This window comes from Schistocerca serialis, chromosome 9 (assembly GCF_023864345.2).
Source record: "Schistocerca serialis cubense isolate TAMUIC-IGC-003099 chromosome 9, iqSchSeri2.2, whole genome shotgun sequence".
Lineage (NCBI taxonomy): Eukaryota > Metazoa > Arthropoda > Insecta > Orthoptera > Acrididae > Schistocerca > Schistocerca serialis.
The window spans coordinates 331,156,441-331,176,752 of NC_064646.1; the positions used below are offsets into that span (position 1 = coordinate 331,156,441).

Consider the following 20,312-nt stretch of genomic DNA (forward strand, 5'->3'; position numbering starts at 1 on the left):
TTTTTAACTGAGAAGTCAAATACCAGTTGTCATAGATGTAGCCTTACAAATCCGTTAGTAGTTTTTTAGTAATTACTTATTTTCAAAAAAACTTTCACCCATTATTTTACTGCCCTTACTGGTTGAATTTCAAAAAAAGCTAAAACACCTATTTTTTATTTGCTGACTGAGAAACCAAATACCAGCTTTCATAGCTCATGCTGCAAAATACCTTAACAGCAACATACTTTCAAAAAGCCTTGCATCTCCTATTTCACCCTCTTAGGAGTGGAATTTTGGACAATTCCTTCTTAACAATGCCTACAATATAAGATCCACCCCCTCGCCTAACTTCGAGTTTCTATCCTCAGTGGTTTGGGCTGTGTGAGAGTCAGTGAATCAGTCTGCCCTATTTCTTCCCCTTTGTGGTTGACTTTTGAAAAACAGTGATAGAAGTATTTTTTTCATCTCTGACCAAGAAGCCAAACACCAGTCTTCATAGATTTAGCTTTAAAAATTCTTTCACAATGAAAAATTTCACCTCCTCCTCTTAGGAGTTGAATTTCAAAAATGGTTACATGTATGTTTTATTTCTAATAGAATACAAATTTCATAGATTTAGCTTGAAAAATGCTTGCGCAATGAGATATTTCCATAGAAACTTTTATCCCCTATTTCACCCTCATATGGGTTGAATTTCCAAAAACAGTTAAACATATGTTTTCTTATTTCTAACTGAGAAGCAAAATTTAAATGTTCATAGATTTAGCTTTGAAAATGCTTTCATAATAAAATATTTTCATAAAAAATCTCATCCCCCTGTTTCACTCCCTTAGAAGTTCAGTTTCTTAAAACACTGAAACACATATTTTTTATTTGTAACTGAGAAGTCAAATACCAATGTTCATATATGTAGCTTTAAAACTACTCTAGTAGTTCTTTCTTTAATAATGATACGTTTTCTAAAAAAGCTTTCACCTCTCTTTCACCCCAATAGAGTTAAATATCCAAAAATGCTATAACATGTGTTTCTTTATTTGTGACCGAGAAAGCAAATACCAACTTTTTGCAGGTCTAGCTTCAAAACTGCCTTAATATAAACTTTTTTTAAAGAAATTTTCATTCTCCATTTCATTCCCTTAGTGTTGCAGTTTCAATAAGTCTGGTCTTAAATGACAATCCCTTCTTAAAATAATATCCATTCCTTCTCCAGATTTCAAGTTTCTATCCTGAATGGTTTGGACTGGGTGATGGTGAGTCAACCAGTCAGTCAGGACATTGCCTTTCATGTATAGAAATTGCAGGGAGAGATTTGTTTCTTTCTACCCTTGCACCATTTTCCCCATTGTTATTGGAGTTAGATGAGCCACCAACTTTAGGTCAAACTCAGACAGACAGTATAAAGAAAATGACTGGATAGATACTGCCAGTTCCTCTTATAAAAGCATAGAGAGAGGCAAAACCAACTTGCTTCATCAGAATATAAAGGAGGTTAAAAACAAAAAAGTTGTTAATTTAAACAGTGGAAACTCCAGGTTGGAATATTAACAAGGTTCAAAAGGATAGTGTGCTACTTACCTTAGTGATGACACATTGAGGTGCAGACGGCACAAATAAGCCTTCAGCTACAGCTTTCATCAAAAAAAGAAAGAGAAACAAACGCCATTTATGCATACAAGCAAGCATACCTCAAGCACATATGAGTGCCAGTTCTGGCAGCTTTGACCAGAATGTAGCTTTCATGTGTAATGGAAGCAGCAATCTGGAGGGGGTAGGGAAGGGAAAGGGATAGCAGTGTACGTGTGGGGGGAGAGAGGAGTGCTGTCTGGCAGTGTGTGTAGGGATTAGACAGCCAACAGGGACAGCATCAGAAGGTTGTGGGGCAGGAGGTGGAAAATGGATGAAAAGGAGAGGAGCGGAGAAAGACAGAGGGTTGCAAATAAAGAGGGTGGGAGACAAGATTGGGAAGGAGACGATAGGACAGAGGGGGAGGAAACTGTTTGCTGGATGGTGTGGGGATAGTTACTCTGGCCTCAACCTATCACACTACCGTGTTCCCACACCCTCTACACAACAGTTTCCATCCCTTCTGTCCTATCATCTCCTCCCCTCTGCCAATGCACCCACCTGTCTTCCTTTGCTCCTCTCCTTTTCACTCATTTTCCCCACCTCCCTGTCCCATGACCTCCTGACACTGTGCCTGTTGGCAGTCTAGTTCCTGCACACTGTGCCAGACAGTGTTCCTCCTCACCCCACCTGTGCACTGCTATCTATCCCCCTTTCCTGCCCCCTCCGTATTGCTGCCTCCATTACACGTGAAAGTTGCATTCTGGTCTGAGCTGCTGGAGTTGTTGATCATGTTTGCATGGGGTATATTTGCTTGTGTGAATGAATGATGTGTGTTTCTCTTTCATTTTCTGACAAAAGGTGTGTGCAATTTAATTGTGCCTGTCCGCAATAGTTCATGTGGGGTGGATAATATCCCCAATGAGTACCTAAAAAGTTGTGGTGCTGAATGTAATATGTAATGTTCTTCGTCATTTATGTAATGCATCATTAATTCAGGTGTTCTCCCTCACATATTGAAATATGACATTGTTAGGCCTCCCTACAAGAATATTGACTCCATAACTAGTGCCATTTCTCACCCCTTACATGATTTTCTAAATTTTTTGAGAAGGTAATGTCTTCAAGGCTTGTCACCTACAAGTGTTGTAATTGGATGGTTAGCTAATCACAGTCTAGGTTTCAGAAGGACCACTCTGCTGAATCAGCTATTTATACATTCACTGAGAACATTATGAAACAGCTGTTGAGACCTTCTGTGACCTATGAAAAGCATTTGACTGCAAAATATTCTAATAAGGGAGATAAGTTTTTATGGAATATGTAGTTCAGCATATGCCTGATTTTTTTCTTATTTAAGAAAGAGAATCCAGGATTGTTGGGTTATTTTTCAGGGAGGAGAAGAGAGGCGTGAAATACAAAGAAAGATACCACATTATCCACACAGAAAGAAATTAGATTGGGAGTCTGTGGGGTTCAATCACTGGCCCACTGCAGTTCTTGCTGTGTGTTAGTGATCTGCCATTCTATTTTAATCAGGGAACAGAATTAGTCCTGTTTGTAGATGATACAAGCTTTGTTTTGAAAATGATCAATAAAGCATAAACGGAGAAAAGTTTCCCATATCCTATTAACCTAGTGTACCAACAAGAAATAATAAACAAGGTAGAAAGTTCTTAGCTGTGCATACTGATGAACAGATGAACATTTAAACAGGAAAAAATGATGTAGTAGACCTGGTAAACTGTTTAGGTTTGGCTACTTTTACCATAAGAATAGCTGCCAGCTTTTGGGATACAGAAGTCAGTAAATCAACATATTTTACAAATTTTCATTCATTGATGCTTTATGGGATAATATCCTAGGGTAACTCCTCGCTTAAGCAAAAAGAACAAAAGGAAGTAATTAGAATCGTTTGTGGAGTTCACCTCTTGCAGGCATCTTTTTAGGTAGTTGGGAATATTAACCACAGCCTCACAGTATATTATTCAGTTATGAAAATTGTTATCAACAGCCCTCCTGAATTTGAGATTAACAGAAGCAGTCCCAAGTGCAACACTAGGAGGAAAAGTGACCTGTGTTACCCTACAATGAATATATCTCTAGCACATAAAGGGGTGAAATATGCAGCTATAAAACTGTGTGACTATCAAGTCATAGAAATTGATTGTCTGACAGATAGCGTGTTTTCAAATATAGATTAAATATGTTTCTCCTTACCAACTCCTTCTATACCACAGAGGAATTCTTGTGTAGAAATAGTCATTTTTACAGAAATGAAAGCTATAAATAGCCAGCATGCCACCATATAATTTTTTGTCTTTATGTAAATATGTTTTGTTGATAACATTCCACATCAATAACTTTATTAGAAATTTGATCTGTGGAACAAGTAACAAACAAAGATCCAAACAAACATTTGTCAGTACATATTTGTGAAACATATTTCCCACTCTCAACACATTCCATATTGCTGATCCTGTCTTTCATTTATCTCCTACTTCAAACAACTGATACAAAATTTGTCAACATGCTACTAAAACAGACTAGACTTGCAAATAAAAACAGATTATACATATGCAGAGCACGCATTCTGCATCAGGGAAACACAATGACCCCACTTTGAATTTTTTAAATTATACATTTCTTCTTTAGTTCAGTGAGTGAGCACTTCTTGGGAACTTTTCACCTGACAGGTTATATGTAGCTCTTTCAAATCATCTGATGATGACTTGGTAATGAGTCAAAATTGCTAATGATACCATTCATGTGATCTGAGACTGACACACATAATTTAACTAATCAAATGCAGTATTCATACATATAAGTTCACTGGCAGAAGTCAGGCCTAAACTACCTCATTTACAAGAACACCAACCTCAGCAAACAGTATGTGGTAGCCCTCACTAAATGCTTTGTGTACTCGTCTTTGCTTAGTGTCATGTGTTGCCTGTTGTTTTCTTTTCTTATTTTCAAATTAGAGACAACATACTTGGGTTTGGGCAAGACTCCCATGACACCAGAAAGGATCGGCAATTGCTATGACCATATGTAAGTTCTGCTTTTGCAGAAACACAGATCAGATCACAGGTGTAGCACACACACACACACACACACACACACACACACACACACACACACACACACACCAGTTTGCTTCTATACACATGCGCTCCACCAGAGGGTTATGAGTATTATATGTGTGCAGGAGTTGCAAGAGACAGTCTTGTAGGTCTGTATCTTCTCCCAGCTCATATTACAAGATTTTATTCTGAATCTACCTAGAACAACTGGCTTATTCAGTAGACATTCCTAACACAGAGGTATTTTATAAGTATGTCATGTTATCCTGCAAAGCCACTTTACACAATCCAAAAGTTTTTGAAAGAGTACAACAGTTGTCTTCTTTTCTTATTTTCAAATTAGAGATAAATCCAGTTCATAACAGGTTTTGGGTATGACTCCTACAACACCAGAAAGGACTGGCAATTCCTGTGATCGTATGCAATTCAGAGAGTGCCTGCACATGTATGAGCAGATGGCAGTGGAAATTATTTTGAACACTGGTTATGGATTTCTGAGTAGAGAACTAATTACAAAAGGATTTGTTACATGTCTTTTTAGGGACTTATCATCTCAGTTTGGTGTGAAGAATCTCCCCCAAAATGTATAAAAGTTTATCTAATAGATCCTATATATGTCAGTTTCAATTTTAGGTACACAAAATATTTTAACAGTTCAACACAGTTTGTAGACAATTGGCACAAAGCATATCTTGCAGGTATATTGCATTTTCTCGAGATCAGTGCCCTTCAGATTCAGTAATTTTAGCATACTCAGTAAGGTGAATCAAATTTTCAGATTTCTGTTAGTGCTCCAGTCCTTCCAGACTCCAAATAAGATTGCCCTTTGACGCTGGTCTATGAATCTTAAAAAAAAAGTATCACCTACAGTTTGCTCATAACAAAGTTTGACCACTTTCCATTTTCAAAACTTTTTTAAGCTTATGTTACAAACAGTACAAATGCATACTGTAATGCAATCCAGAGACAGGGATTTGTTTGCTCTTTAGTCTCATGAACACTTGATTTTATATTTTGTCTCCTACCAACACTTTGACTATAGTTTGGAATAGTAATGCCATAAAACCACACTGTGGTGGGCAGACAGCTTTCTTATTTTTCTATCTACAAACAGTAAATTTCAGTCTATGTTACATAGAAGTAAGCAGTGACATGAAAGAATATTTTCAATATTGCCTTAGTCTTTGATCTTAGTTCCTCTACACTCAGTGCTGTATGTCATTGACAGTGTATGTGGACACAAACTACTGAGATAACTATTTATGACCCTCTCTTGAGATTAATTTTAAGTTGAGCACAATGAGAAATTAAAATTGACAGCATAACAAGGCAAAACTGGCATAAAAGAGGCAGAAAACTGCTAATATTGATATTTTTCATAATATTTACAAAATTAAGTTTAGCCTGACCAAGTAAAGTGTGTGACGTGTAATAGTGATACAACTGTATTGCATTGCACACTAGGAAGGAAACAGATTGTGTTTGCATATCCAAGAAAATGAGGCATGGAAGAGAAAACATAACCCTTGCTCCCTCCACAGTTGACAAGAAATCAAAACACCAAGAAACAAAAATACCATTTTATCATCCTGCATCTCAATTAATTTCAAAGTTACTATTGCCTTTACAAACAAACACTCTCACTGGCCACGCACACTGTCAGATAAGAGGCACATGATCATCTTGAATCTCCTGTATGTTGTACTGCGTTTCAGTGAAGGTGTAAAAATGAATGTATTACATGAGTAATGAAGTCAAACAACACTGTCATTTAAAGTTTAAGAGAAAACTTTATTTTTCAGATATTTGTAGTTCGAGATCGCGATCTTCTGAGATTTGTCTTCACTCGGCCACCTACAGTGATACGTCGACTACTACCTGAGTTCCAGCGAGCTGTCGAAAAAGCTCTTTTGCTTCCAGTCAGTCTGAATGTGTATGATACACAGTTCTACAGCAAGGATGATGGAAGCCTGGATTTTGGCAGTACAAGGTATATTTTATAGGCTGTAAATCATCCTGCTAATAGAATGAAAAGTTATTCACAATTGTATATTTCTGTACAGGTTTTATCTTGTATGTAGTTTCAATCCACCATAGTGCGTGAAATCTGTAGAATATTGGCAGTCAGAATAATAAATTGTAATTTACCATCTGTTGATTACACCAGAATCATTATTATTTTGTTGGGTACAGGTTTTATTTATCTCACTTTCTTTTTCTGTTCTCTGTAAGTGACGTTTCTTTCATGTCAGTCAGTTATGAACAACTTCTTTTTATCATTAGCATATGGTATGTGTGGGATCTTACCCAACCCAGGGTTCCAGCAACCTAACATTTTATGTATGTGTGATTGTTAATCTTATATCTTACATTATATTAGCTGAATAGTCTATCATTGTCATCATCAAGTATTATTCAACTAGGTTTTTTCATTGTTGTGACTTAAAGAAACAGGTATAAGAAAAGTCATATTTTAAGTGCTATTCCTAAATTTCATATTTCTGATTACAGTTCTTGCTTCCAATTAGTGGGAAAAGAGAGTTATGATCTAAAAGATATGGAGTCATTACTACGAGACTCTGGCAATTCTGACCTTGATAAAGTGTACAGTGACTTTGGAGTTCAGGCAGTACAGGTGAGATGAGCAACTACTCTGTAGATATATTGTTCCTTTCATGAAAAGATGATGACCTGTCATAGATGTTACTTAAAATGTAAACTTAACTTTCATTTTCAGTTATTACAATGTTTAGCAGATATTTATAGCAGGACAGACAAAGCACCACCTCGACATTGTAATTTTTGAGAGTAATATGGCAATTGAAAGTTCTGGCAGAACTGAATAATTTAAAAGTAGAGGTAGCTACAAACCAAATAGTGGAAGTGTTGAGTCATTGTGATTGGCACATAAACAGGAGTGAAAATTTTGCTGCCTTTCGGAAAAATCCTTTGTTGAGCCTCTCTCTCCCTCTCTCTCTCTCTCTCTCTCTCTCTCTCTCTCTCTCTCTCTCTGCCCCTCCCTCCCTCCCTCCCCCTTCCCCTCCCTCTTCCCCTCCCTCCCTTCCCCACTCCTGGTCCCTCCCTCCATACCACCCTTCTTTTCACCTTCCCTCCCTATCTCCTGTGCGGCTACAACTGAGCCATATCTGCAAAATCTGTTTATTACACCTACCACAGCACACAGCACTTACTTTTTACCATTGTGCCTGGAAATAAGGAACATCCTATCCACACTCCTTCCCAAGCACTTCCCTAAAATGGTATTATGCTGTCCACCGTCTATGCAATATCCTTGTCCATCCTTATGTCACACCCAGCCCCAAACTCTTGCCACATGGGCTCGATCCTTGTGGAACACCCAGGTGCAAAATCTGTCGAATACACCTACCCAGCACATCCTGCTTCTGTCCAGTCAGAGGCTTATACTATTCTGTCAGAGGCAGGGCCACTTGTGAAAGCAGTTGTGTCATATACCAGTTATGCTGCAGTTCTTGCACAGTATTTTATGTGAGCATGACCGCCAACTACCTGCCCCCTGACTGAATGGACACTACCCAACTGTGGCCAAGAACAGAGCAGACCACTCAGTGGCAGAATGTGTTACTGACCACAACATGCTAGGTTCTAAATAGCTACTTTAGAACCCATGACAACTGGATCTGCCTACCCTCATTCCCAGCAGTGGCTTCTCTGAACTACATAGATGGGAGTTGTCCTCACAACACATCCTTCATTCTCATAATCCTGACCTCCTGATGCCTCTACTATTTGGTGAGTTGTTATTTTTACTTCTATATTTTTATATTATTTATTCATTACATTATAACCATTCTCCAGTTTTTCTGTTAACAGTAATTACTCCCATATAGAAAACAGTTTGTTGTGTTTTCCTGTCAAGTCCTTTAATGTAATTTGGGATTTGGTTATTACATCAGTTCTTGACAATGTCCTGTTCTTTGTATTTGTTTTCATACAAAGGATTACAAGAAAATCTTAATGCTTTGACTACAATTGAGTCCGTAAGTAAAGATAAATTACACTGAATACAAAACATATCTCTAAATATCTATTTATATAGTCCCCGAATTATATTTATGAGACAGGGTACTGACATTGAGTGTATAAATTTTACAATCAATGGTTTACTTGTTTCATTATTGTATTATGCACAGTAATTATACTTTCATCCAAACATTCTCATATTTATGAAACTTTATCTTTTGTGCCTTAATTTATGATGTACAGCACACACCAGAGCAAAGCAAGTTGTGTCTAGTTAAAAAATTAAAACTACAACTTCAGGCTGTTTTGCATATAATGCCACAATATATGACAGACTGAACACATGGATTTGCACACTTTTGATTTTCAGTGCTGATCTTTCTTAGTTAAGGACTCAATTTTAGTCACTTCCATTGTAATACTGCCAGAGGGAGACACTTTTCATTACAGTTTTTAAATTATTTTTCTTCCTGTCATTGAGAAGTTATAGTGAATAAAAATTTTATTTCATTCTGAAAGTGGTACTACCATGTGTTGACATTTTATGCTACTGAGTAAGTCACCAGAATGTGCCTGACAGGGAATTCAGTCATTAGAAGATTCTCCTTTCAAATTATGGACAGTTATATGAGTCAGAGCCAAGTTTACACACTGATTGTCTCGGATTTTTATTTATTATTTATTTATTTAGATTTTTTTGCATGAAACCAGCACAATTATGGCTTTTTACGAATGTCAGACATAAAAATATGACAAATTATATTTACAAAAGATGGTTGCATCTTACATCTATTTTATACATTTATTATTTTATGACTGATCTGCTCATATCACTAGCAGTGTCTTGGAATTCATTCATTGAATATAAAAATTTTACTATTAGAAAAGATTTTAATTCATTGTTAAAGTCAGTCCTTTACATGTTCTTAAATAATTTTGTAGTTTGGTAAACCAAATCAATCCATTGATGCAAGGGTTTCTATCCATCATTTTTAATTTTGTTCTTTTCCAAAAGTAGGAATAATTTGTTCTGGTGTTGGGCTCATGTACATACTGCAGGTGATAACTTCAGTTGAATAAATCAAAAAATGTAAGAAATTTAAATGTGTATAAAGCACATACAGTTAACTATTTGTGATGCACAAGTACTTCATGACATCTTTCTCTATGGCCTGTCCCCTGTATAAGTCTTGTTGGTCATTTCTGTAACAGCAATATCCTTATTAAGTGGGCATCAGCTGCACAGCACAATAATTCAACCTGTAACTAAGGATGCTGTAAATTATTTAACAATAAAGAATTTCTAATGTTTGACTAGGAGCTGTATTGGTGAGCTGGCTAACCAGATGCAAGCCACTGTTGACTTTTCCACATGCAAAATTAATTTTCATCAGCATACACACTTAGAGTTTTACAGTGCCGGTTTCTGTTGCCAAGATATTATGTACATTATTTACACTGGTGTGGTAAGAACAGCCTGTTTTAAATGCCAATAATTAAGATTTGGTGATATTCACCTTCGGGCCTCAGTGTTCAAGTATTTCATTAATTCTTTTACATCACTAGTAGCAAAAGATTCTAGTTCCTTATGTTCTCTACCATAGAATAAGATTGGGGTGTCACCTATATAGCTTATAATATGTGTGTTATTAGGTTGTGCAGTGTCGTTAATATAATATGAGGAAGGGAAAGAGAGCAAGAATTGAGCACTGGGGTATACCTTGCACTACTGCTTCACTGATGGATTGAATGTTGATGTCTTCTTTCATCTAATTTGTATGTCAGTTTAGTGCACTGCTAATGATTCAATAAATATGTTGCTATAAGATGCGTAAGTGGATCCCCTTTATGATGTGTAAGCTATAGCTTACTTTGTCAAATACTTTGGTCAGGTCTAAAAATATACCTTCAGTTTGCATCCTCTGGTCAAACAGCAATATACTTCATAAAAGAACTGTGTAACTGCAGTGCTCTTACTTGGCCTTTTTTGAAAGCCATATAGAGAATCTATATGCTGTTTGTGTTTTGTGAAAAAGGCATGAAGAAGGAACAAAATAATACTTTTGAACATCTTACTGTTGCTGGCCTAAAGACTGGGGATGAACAGCAGCCCTGGGGGGGAAAGCACAGCAAGCCATGGTGGTCCAGGACATGCGAACCAGGGTGCAAAAAATCCAGGAGACCTCACAGCTGGTGCTCAAGCAAGCATTCTGCCAGAATGCACGTATTTGACAGGTGTCATCCTGTATGTAGTCAGAAAATTGAACAATGCATTGTCATGGGAAGAGGCAGACGTGGATTTCTTTGTTTGGGTTTTCAACATACTTAGAGGCAGGCTGAAATGGGGCAATGAACAGATGCTGGGATGACAGTTGGGAACACAAAAATCTTCAAACTCCTGTGACAGAAATTAACAACCTTTATTAGACACAGGGTTCCTGAGAAATCTCTCAATAGCAGAAGTGATGAACAATGTGTGAGCAGTGACAGCCAGTGAAGTGGATGATAGCTTGGCTATGTACAGGAAACAAGACAAGGCATCGACTGCCAACAGCTATATGCTACCCAAAAATGCACCCATAAAATTGATGTGCACCCTGCCCCAAGGGTGCTCTGGGACTGGCCAAGGAGAAAATTGGCACGGCAGTGCAGTCTGCTTCTGTGCACAGGCTCTGCAACGTCACCCCAGACATTTGATGTTGTGATTGATGGTGGCCATGGCTGTTGCAACCTCTCATGCTGTCAATAGAAAATCCAAAAAGGTTTGCTGCAAAGTATTGTCCGATTTGAGCGCACAAGAACCTCCTGACATGTGAACTCTACATCGGCCCCCACTGGCAGCCAATCTAATACATCAGTATTTTTATGCTGAGTTGTGGAGCAGTAAAACTGAGAAAGAGGACCCAGCTCTGCAGTCATTGGGCAGGAGCTTGGAATGAGGTCCAAGTAAGGAAACCAGTTGTTTTTGGTTAGTGACAAGGAAGAACCTTGCCCCATACATGAAAATGTGAAACTTCTTAATTCCAAAAAACAATAGCCAGCACCTCATTCTCATCTGTGAGTAATTACTCAGCACTATGGAAAGTGTCTTTGACATGTAAGCAGTGAGCTGTTTGGTCCCATCCGGATTCTGTGGGACAGAACCACACTAGTGCCACATTGGGGCATGTCAATGGCCCAGGCTAAAGGTTTAGCCAGCATAAAAGAAGCCAAACAGTGAGCAGAGCACAAACACATCTTGAGGGACTGAAAATCCTGTTGAAAATCCACAGACCAGACAAACTAAATGTCCTCCGGATGAAGCCACTTAAGAGGATGGCAGATGTGTGCAGTCTGGGGAGCTAAAACTGCACTTTTATCAGCTTGCAACAATGGCCATTCTTCAGAAGACACTGGAAAACTGTCTGTGTATTTAATAAATGCTCCTCTTGTGTAGAACGTGAAATCCAGATGTCACCAAGGTAGTTCATTGAACAAGAAATGTCCTGAATCAACTGCTCCAAACATTGTTGATAAATTCCCAGCACAAATGAGATTCCAAAAGGCAAATGATTAAACTGGTAAAGCCCACAGTGGGTATTTAGTACTAGTAAAGTCTGAGAAGTTGATGTGGGAAAAATACTGACCACCCCTCCTCCCTCGCCCCCCTTCCCTACTGCAACTTTGCCAACAACTGCGCCGGCTGTGGAATTGGATACAAATCCATGACCGCAAAGTCACATGGTGCCATCAGGTATCCGAATCAAACCAGAGGAGTGACCCTCTGACTCAGTGAAATAGGAGAAATGACACCCTGATGCTGCCAGTGCTGCAGCTCAGCCTTTCCATTAAAAAAATGCTTTTGAGTGCTTTTCTTGCAAGTTTATTTTCACAAAATTCACCCTGGTAGGGTGCACACTTCAACTTCAGCCTAGGCCTGTATATACTAAATGCCGCATTGATATGGAGCCGGCCGCTGTGGCCGAATGGTTCTAGGCGCTTCAGTATGAAACCGCGCTGCTGCTGTTGTCGCAGGTTCGAATCCTGCCTCGGGCATGGATGTGTGTGATGTCCTTAGGTTAGTTAGGTTTAAGTAGTTCTAAGTTCTAGGTGACTGATGACCTCAGATGTTAAGTCCCATAGTGCTCAGAGCCATTTGAACCATTGGTATGGAAATGCAGTGGCAAATAACAAAGATAACTGAATAACTAGAAGGCAGCATTTGATTGAGCAATTGCAGCAGCAATTTATTTTATATTGCAGAGATGTGCTCCACCTATTGCAAAGGCTGAAGCATCGTGGATACAGCTGTGGGTGCTGGCAATAGCTGGCTTTGTTGGTGCAGCAGCTCTAATTGCTGTTATTGTCACATGCTGCCTTTATAGTGGGTAAGTGCAATTCCAGTTCTTTTATTTAATACAAACCTAATTATATATGAAGAAATAGAAGTTTCAACATCACCAAATGATGATGTAATTATCTCTTAGATTACCAAACCATTTCCATGAAAGCTCAGAAATATGTGTTATTTTCTGATATGATAATAGCGTTTCCAACTGCTGTATAAAATGAACTACAGGATCTGTTGTGTATGCCTTTTTTTTCGAGTTGTGATGGAAGTGCAGTGAGCACCATTTTATTTTATCTGTGTATCTTGTGTCTTTCAATGCTGTGTGACAAACAACAGATAATTAATTTAAGAGTTTTATAAATAATCTGAAGAGATAAGAATAATTCATTACAAGCATGTGTGGGTAAGTGAAAAAGGCTTCTCTATCAGTCACAGAAAGAATGAAGATGAGAGAGAACTGATCATGTCGGTTAATTACTGATGATCACAGTTTTCTATAGGATTAGCTTCCTTGATAATGAAGCATGTGCAAGTTGCAAGAGGGGAAAAATGCACAAAAAATGTTGGAGAGGAGAATAAAAACATCTAAATTAAAAAACTACATTAATTATATAAGATCCTCATCTGTTTTCCAGTCCAGTGTAAAATAAGAGGTAAAACTGAGATTCTAATTTGAGTAAGCTCATGCTTTACAGATGCCTTTAAATTTCTTTTACATTAGTTTTGATATCTTTATTATCTGAACTGATTCATTATATAATACCCCTATTCTGTGTGGAAGACAGATTTGTTCTGATGGAGACCGTCTTAACAGCCATGTCACCACTTATATCAGTGCAATATCATTCTCTAATTATCCTACCAATGAATACAGCAAATCTCTGGGAACCCAAATCATTAACTGACTTATTTAGTGAATTATAGGGGCACTTCCAGATTAACATTGTACAATTGAGTCTTTTCTATATGATCTTTCCTTAAATCAAATCTACTGCAGGACCTAAAATGAAGTCCATCACAAAAAAACTACAATTTATGAAACTCTAAAATACTTAGTAGTCCCACGCTGTATACACTGGCAGGTACAACAACAACTGCACCTTGAGGAATGCAACAGAACATGGAAGTTTTTTGTGTCAGTTTCAGGTTGCAATATTTGTGCATATAATAAGGAAAGTTCTTGCAGAATGTAAATAATTTAGGAGTAAAGGAGACCTCTCACCAAATAACAGAAGAATCACTGAGCCATCGACAAGCATGCACAAAGAGAAAGAAAACTTGATAGCTTTTGGAATAAATCCTGTGACGAGCTAAAGTACAAATACACACACACACACACACACACACACACACACACACACACACACACACAAATGCATGCACATATACACTGGCACTTTACATTATTTTAGTTGGATGTGCAAAAGCAGGATGAAGTGTTGGGGATATGAAGCTAGTGGCCCACAGGGAGACAGCAGTTTTGCTGGCAAGAAATGCTGGAAGGAGGGGTGGCAGTTGCATGGGCTAGGCATGTGACTCATGGGTACCACAGCTAGTGAGTTGTGGCGCATGATGCAGATGACATGGAAGTGTAGATAGGGAGGGAGTAACAGGGCTGAGGAAGGGGGAACTGTTGGATAGAGTGTGTGGGGATGTTGGATTAGCAGAGACAGAGACCAGGAGGGTTACAGGTAAAAGCATGTGTTACAATGGTAAGTCCCATCTGCATAGTTCAGACAAACTGATGCTGGAGGGAAGGATAGAGGTGGCATGGGTTATAAACCAGCCATTGAACCTGAGCATGTTGTGTCACTGGACAATCAACTTCGTTCTCATCCACAGTTTGGTGGTGATCATACAATGTGGTGAGCAGCTGATTGGTTGTCATGCTGACATAAAAAGCTCGGCAGTGATTGCTGCAGAGTTGGGATATGACATGGTTGCTTTTACAGGTGGCTCTGCTTCTGATGGAATTGAATAAGCTGGTGACAGGACTGGAGTAGGAAATGCTGGGTGGATGGATTGGGCAGCTCTTGCATCTGGGTCTTTCACAAGGATATGATCTCTGTGGCTAATAGTAGGGTGTGGGAGTGGCATAGGGAATGGACAAGAATGTTGTGTGGGTTGAGTGGGTGATGAAATACCAATTTAGGAGGAGTGGGAAAGACCTTGAGTACGATGTCCTTATTTATGAGCACAATGATACATAATAAAGGCCTGGCGAAGGATTTGGTTCAGTTGCTCCAGCCCAGGGTGATAATAGGTGATGAGGGACCTGCTCCTTTGTAGCTGATTATTGGGCATAGTGGAAGGATTAGGGGTGTGTGAAGGTATGGCATGGAAATATGTTTGAGGCTAGTTTTTGGGGTACTGCCTTTCTGTGAAGTCATCCAGCGTATTGGGCAAGGGAATTCTCATTACTGCGTGTATATTGTCCATGGACAGCCAGGATCTATGGTAGGGATTTTTTGGGGGTTGAAGAGGTGACAGCTGTCAAAATGCAGGCTACTAAGTTTAATATGGTGTGGATGGAACCATCAGAAAGATGGAGATCAATGTCCTGGAAGTTGGTCTATTGAGTTAATGAGGACCAGGTGAAGGGAAGATGAGGTGTCACGGCTGTGGATGAATGGGGATTTGTTTTGGCCCAGAATCCAGGTCAGGGAGATATCATCAGTGAATGTGAATTAGACAAAGTGATTGGGGTTTTGGGAGGTTAGGAAGGTTTCCTCTAGATGGCCGGTAGAAAGGTTGATATAGGAGGGTGCCAAGCAGGTAATCATAGCTGTGCTGCAGATTTGTTCGTATAGCTTCCCTCATAGAAGAAGTACTTGCATGTGAGGATATATTTAGTATGGTGTAGTGGGTTTGTAGTCTGAAAGACATTGGGAAAGGTAGAATTCAGTAGTATCAAGGCCATGGGGGTGAGAGATGTTGCAGTATAGAGAGATGGCATCAACAGTGACTAGTAAAGATCCAGGTGGTAAAGGGGGAGGGATGAGGGAGTCAGTGAAGGAGGTGGTTAGGATCTTTGATGTGAGAGGCTAAGCTTTGGGCAATTGGTTCGAGATAGTCAGCCAGAACAGATAACTTTCAGTAGAAACACAATAATTAGCTACAGTGTGGCATCCATGATGGTTGGGTTTGTGGATTTTGGGGAGCATGGAGAAGGTGGGTATGTGGAGAGTTATTGGGGAGAGGAGGGGGAGAGACTCTCCATAGTATCCAGAATCCAAAGAAATGCAGAATGCTGTTGTTAATCTTACCAGAAAAATTTCAATCCTATGTAAGTTTTGTTTCTGTCTAGAGGCCCCACCATCAGTGCCACAGTCAAGTTTAATCTAGCTGGATTTGTCAAAGGCATATTCTCCTTCTCTTCATCCCCACAATGGAAACTCTTTTGCTACCAGTCTGTCCAAGCAAAGCCAATCTAATCCCAATGTTGACTTAGCTTCTCTCAATTCATACCACCACCCAACCATGACTCTCTCCCCCTTCCACCTGACCAACCCTGGTCACATTCCGGGAAATTCCTAACTTCCTACATGGCCTCACTATATTTCACTGGAACCCTTCCCAAGAACACTAACCACTCAACAGAAGAAATAACAGCCAGTCAGAATCTCAAAACAAATCATGACATAATCATCCTCCCTGCAGATAAAGGCTCCACCAGTGTCAAGATGAACTGCAAAGACTACCTGACAGAAGGCTTCTGCCAGCTGTCTGACTCCTTCACTTACAATCTCTACCACAGTGATCCTATCAAAGAAGTGCAAAATAACCTCCAAGGATGGTATGTGTACATTGCACAGAGGCTCTGCAGAGCACTAAAAAAATCAGAGCATACAACAGATTAGGAGATTCTGTGTAGCTCAATGTACAAGATGACCTAATGAAAAGAAACAGCTCAGATGTAAATACTTAGAACTTCTTTAAAAGGTGATATGTAGAAACCTCTTTGCCAACAAGAAAGGTGCATCCTGTGCCATGGTCAACCTTACAGCCACTGGTGTAAATTAAGGTGTTATTCTCAAACTGCATATGAACATCCAGAAATGTTGAGCAAACAATCAAAGCCGGAGTAGTGTCCATTGGAAACTGAGTGGTTTCATAGTTATCCTTAGAGCGAATGGTTGAACCCAGAGTAATGTTCTTTGGAAGCAAAGAGGTACCAAAATGAGCTTGGAGCCATAGGAGGAGGGGTGGGGGTAGGGAAGACTCTCACCCCCCCCCCCCCCCCCCCCCCTCAGGAATATAGTGGGTAAAGTGAGCTCAGGCTTTCATAGTAGCATACAAAAACAAACTCTGGGAGACAACTAAGAAACAGTAGTGGCCTCACATTGCCAGTCAAGAGCGTTATTGAAGAAATGATAAAAGATGGCTGGCAACATAGAGAACACTCACAAGCATATTTGCAGAGGAGTACAACACGGCAGAATGACAGTGATAGTACAACAGCTTCTGCATAGAGGCTTGTAAATGAATTATTGGGGAATGTACCAGTAGCCAAATGGGTTCTGCAGTGGTGAATCATGTTAGAGCTACGTAAAATGGACAGTCATGCAGGTGAAAATGTGATGCATCCATAGTCCAACTTTGAAAAGACTAAGAATTGATAAAAGACAAAGAAGGACCTGTTAGAAGATATTTGACATCAACTTTCATAGTTTATGTACCACAATCTCAACTAATAATTTAAAACTAGCCTTCATTGCAGTAGAGTTGTAGACCCATGAGACTAAAAAGAACCGAATAACACATAACCTGCAATCTGTTTTACACACTTCTACATTAAGAACACCAGAGCAGTCTAACAGTGGTGACATGTTCTAAACATCACATTTGTTTTATAACCACTGAGTCTTCTTTTCTTCTTTTTTTTTCCCCCCCGCCACGAATTCCTTTCCTGTGCTAACCTCTTCATCTCAGAGTAGCACTTGCTACCTAGGTCCTCAATTATTATTATTTGGTTGACGTATGACAATCTCTGTCTTCCTCTACAGTTTTTGCCCTCTACAACTCCCTCTAGTACCATGGAAGTCATTCCCTCATGTCTTAGCAGATGTCCTATCATCCTGTCCCTTCTCCTTATCAGTGTTTTCCACATATTCCTTTCCTCTCCAATTCTGCGCAGAACCTCCTCATTCCTTACCTTATCAGTCCACCTAATATTCAACATTCGTCTGTAGCACCACATCTCAAATGCTTCGATTCTCTTCTGTTCCGGTTTTCCCACAGTCCATGTTTCACTACCATACAATGCTGTACTCCAGACGTACATCCTCAGAAATTTCTTCCTCAAATTAAGGCCGGTATTTGATATTAGTAGACTTCTCTTGGCCAGAAATGCCTTTTTTGCCATAGCGAGTCTGCTTTTGATGTCCTCCTTGCTCCGTCCGTCATTGGTTATTTTACTGCCTAGGTAGCAGAATTCCTTAACTTCAATGACTTCGTGACCATCAACCCTGATGTTAAGCTTCTCGCTGTTCTCATTTCTACTACTTCTCATTACCTTCGTCTTTCTCCGATTTACTGTCAAACCATACTGTGTACTCATTAGACTGTTCATTCCGTTCAGCAGATTATTTAATTCTTCTTCACTTTCACTCAGGATAGCAATGTCATCAGCAAATCGTATCATTGTATCCTTTCACCTTGTATTTTAATTCCATTCCTGAACCTTTCTTTTATTTCCATCATTGCTTCCTCGACGTACAGATCGAAGAGTAGGGGCGAAAGGCTACAGCCTTGTCTTACACCCTTCTTAATACGAGCACTTCGTTCTTGATCGTCAACTCTTATTATTCCCTCTTGGTTGTTGTACATATTGTATATGACCCGTCTCTCCCTATAGCTTACCCCTACTTTTTTCAGATTCTTGAACAGCTTGCACCATTTTATATTGTCGAACGCTTTTTCCAGGTCGACAAATCCTATGAAAGTGTCTTGATTTTTCTTTAGCCTTGCTTCCATTATTAGCCGAACGTCAGAATTGCCTCTCTCGTCCCTTTACTTTTCCTAAAGCCAAACTGATCATCACCTAGTGCATTCTCAATTTTCTTTTCCATTCTTCTGTATATTATTCTTGTAAGCAGCTTCGATGCATGAGCTGTTAAGATGATTGTGCGATAATTCTCGCACTTGTCAGTTCTTGCCGTCTTCGAAATTGTGTGGATGATGCTTTTCCGAAAGTCAGATGGTATATCGCCAGACTCATATATTCTACACACCAACGTGAATAGTCGTTTTGTTGCCACTTCCCCCAATGATTTTAGAAATTCTGATGGAATGTTATCTATCCCTTCTGCCTTATTTGACAGTAAGTCCTCCAAAGCTCTTTTAAATTCCGATTCTAATACTGGATCCCCTAGCTCTTCTAAATCGACTCCTGTTTCTTCTTCTATCACAATCGACAAATCTTCACCCTCATAGAGGCTTTCAATGTAATCTTTCCACCTATCTGCTCTCTCCTCTGCATTTAACAGTGGAATTCTCGTTGCAGTCTTAATGTTACCACTGTTGCTTTTAATGTCACCAAAGGTTGTTTTGACTTTCCTGTATGCTGAGTCTGTCCTTCCGACAATCGTATCTTTTTTGATGTCTTCACATTTTTCCTGCAGCCATTTCGTCTTAGCTTCCCTGCACTTCCTATTTATTTCATTCCTCAGTGACTTGTATTTCTGTATTCCTGATTTTCCCGGAACATGTTTGTACTTCCTCCTTTCATCAATCAACTGAAGTATTTCTTCTGTTACCCATGGTTTCTTCGCAGCTACCTTCTTTGTACCTATGTTTTCTTTCCCAACTTCTGTGATGGCCCTTTTTAGAGATATCCATTCCTCTTCAACTGTACTGCCTACTGCACTATTCCTTGTTGCTGTATCTATAGCGTTAGAGAACTTCAAACATATCTCGTCATTCCTTAGTACTTCTGTATCCCACTTTTTGCGTATTGATTCTTCCTGACCAATGTCTTGAACTTCAGCCTACTCTTCATCACTACTATATTGTGAGCTGAGTCTATGTCTGCTCCTGGGTATGCCTTACAATCCAGTATCTGATTTCGGAATCTCTGTCTGACCATGATGTAATCTAATTGAAATCTTCCCGTATCTCCTGGCCGTTTCCAAGTATACCTCCTGCTCTTGCGATTCTTGAACAGGGTATTGGCTATTACTAGCTGAAACTTGTTACAGAACTGAATTAGTCTTTCTCCTCTTTCATTCCTTGTCCCAAGCCCATATTCTCCTGTAACCTTTTCTTCTACTCCTTCCCCTACAACTACATTCCAGTCACCCATGACTATTAGATTTTCGTCCCCCTTTACATACTGCATTACCCTTTCAATA

At 39.3% G+C, this 20,312-nt stretch overlaps 1 protein-coding gene across 2 annotated transcripts in view; it reads left to right on the forward strand.

The window, feature by feature from the left end:
- The window catches only part of LOC126418750 (cadherin-23), a 392,502-nt gene that overhangs the window by 366,202 nt on the left and 5,988 nt on the right, over positions 1 to 20,312 (forward strand). For both annotated transcript variants that reach the window (XM_050085675.1, XM_050085676.1), the window contains exons 27-29: positions 6,431 to 6,618; positions 7,140 to 7,263; positions 12,873 to 12,997. In XM_050085675.1, coding sequence (XP_049941632.1) covers positions 6,431 to 6,618; positions 7,140 to 7,263; positions 12,873 to 12,997 — 437 coding nt within the window. The remainder of the gene's footprint in view (positions 1 to 6,430; positions 6,619 to 7,139; positions 7,264 to 12,872; positions 12,998 to 20,312) is intronic.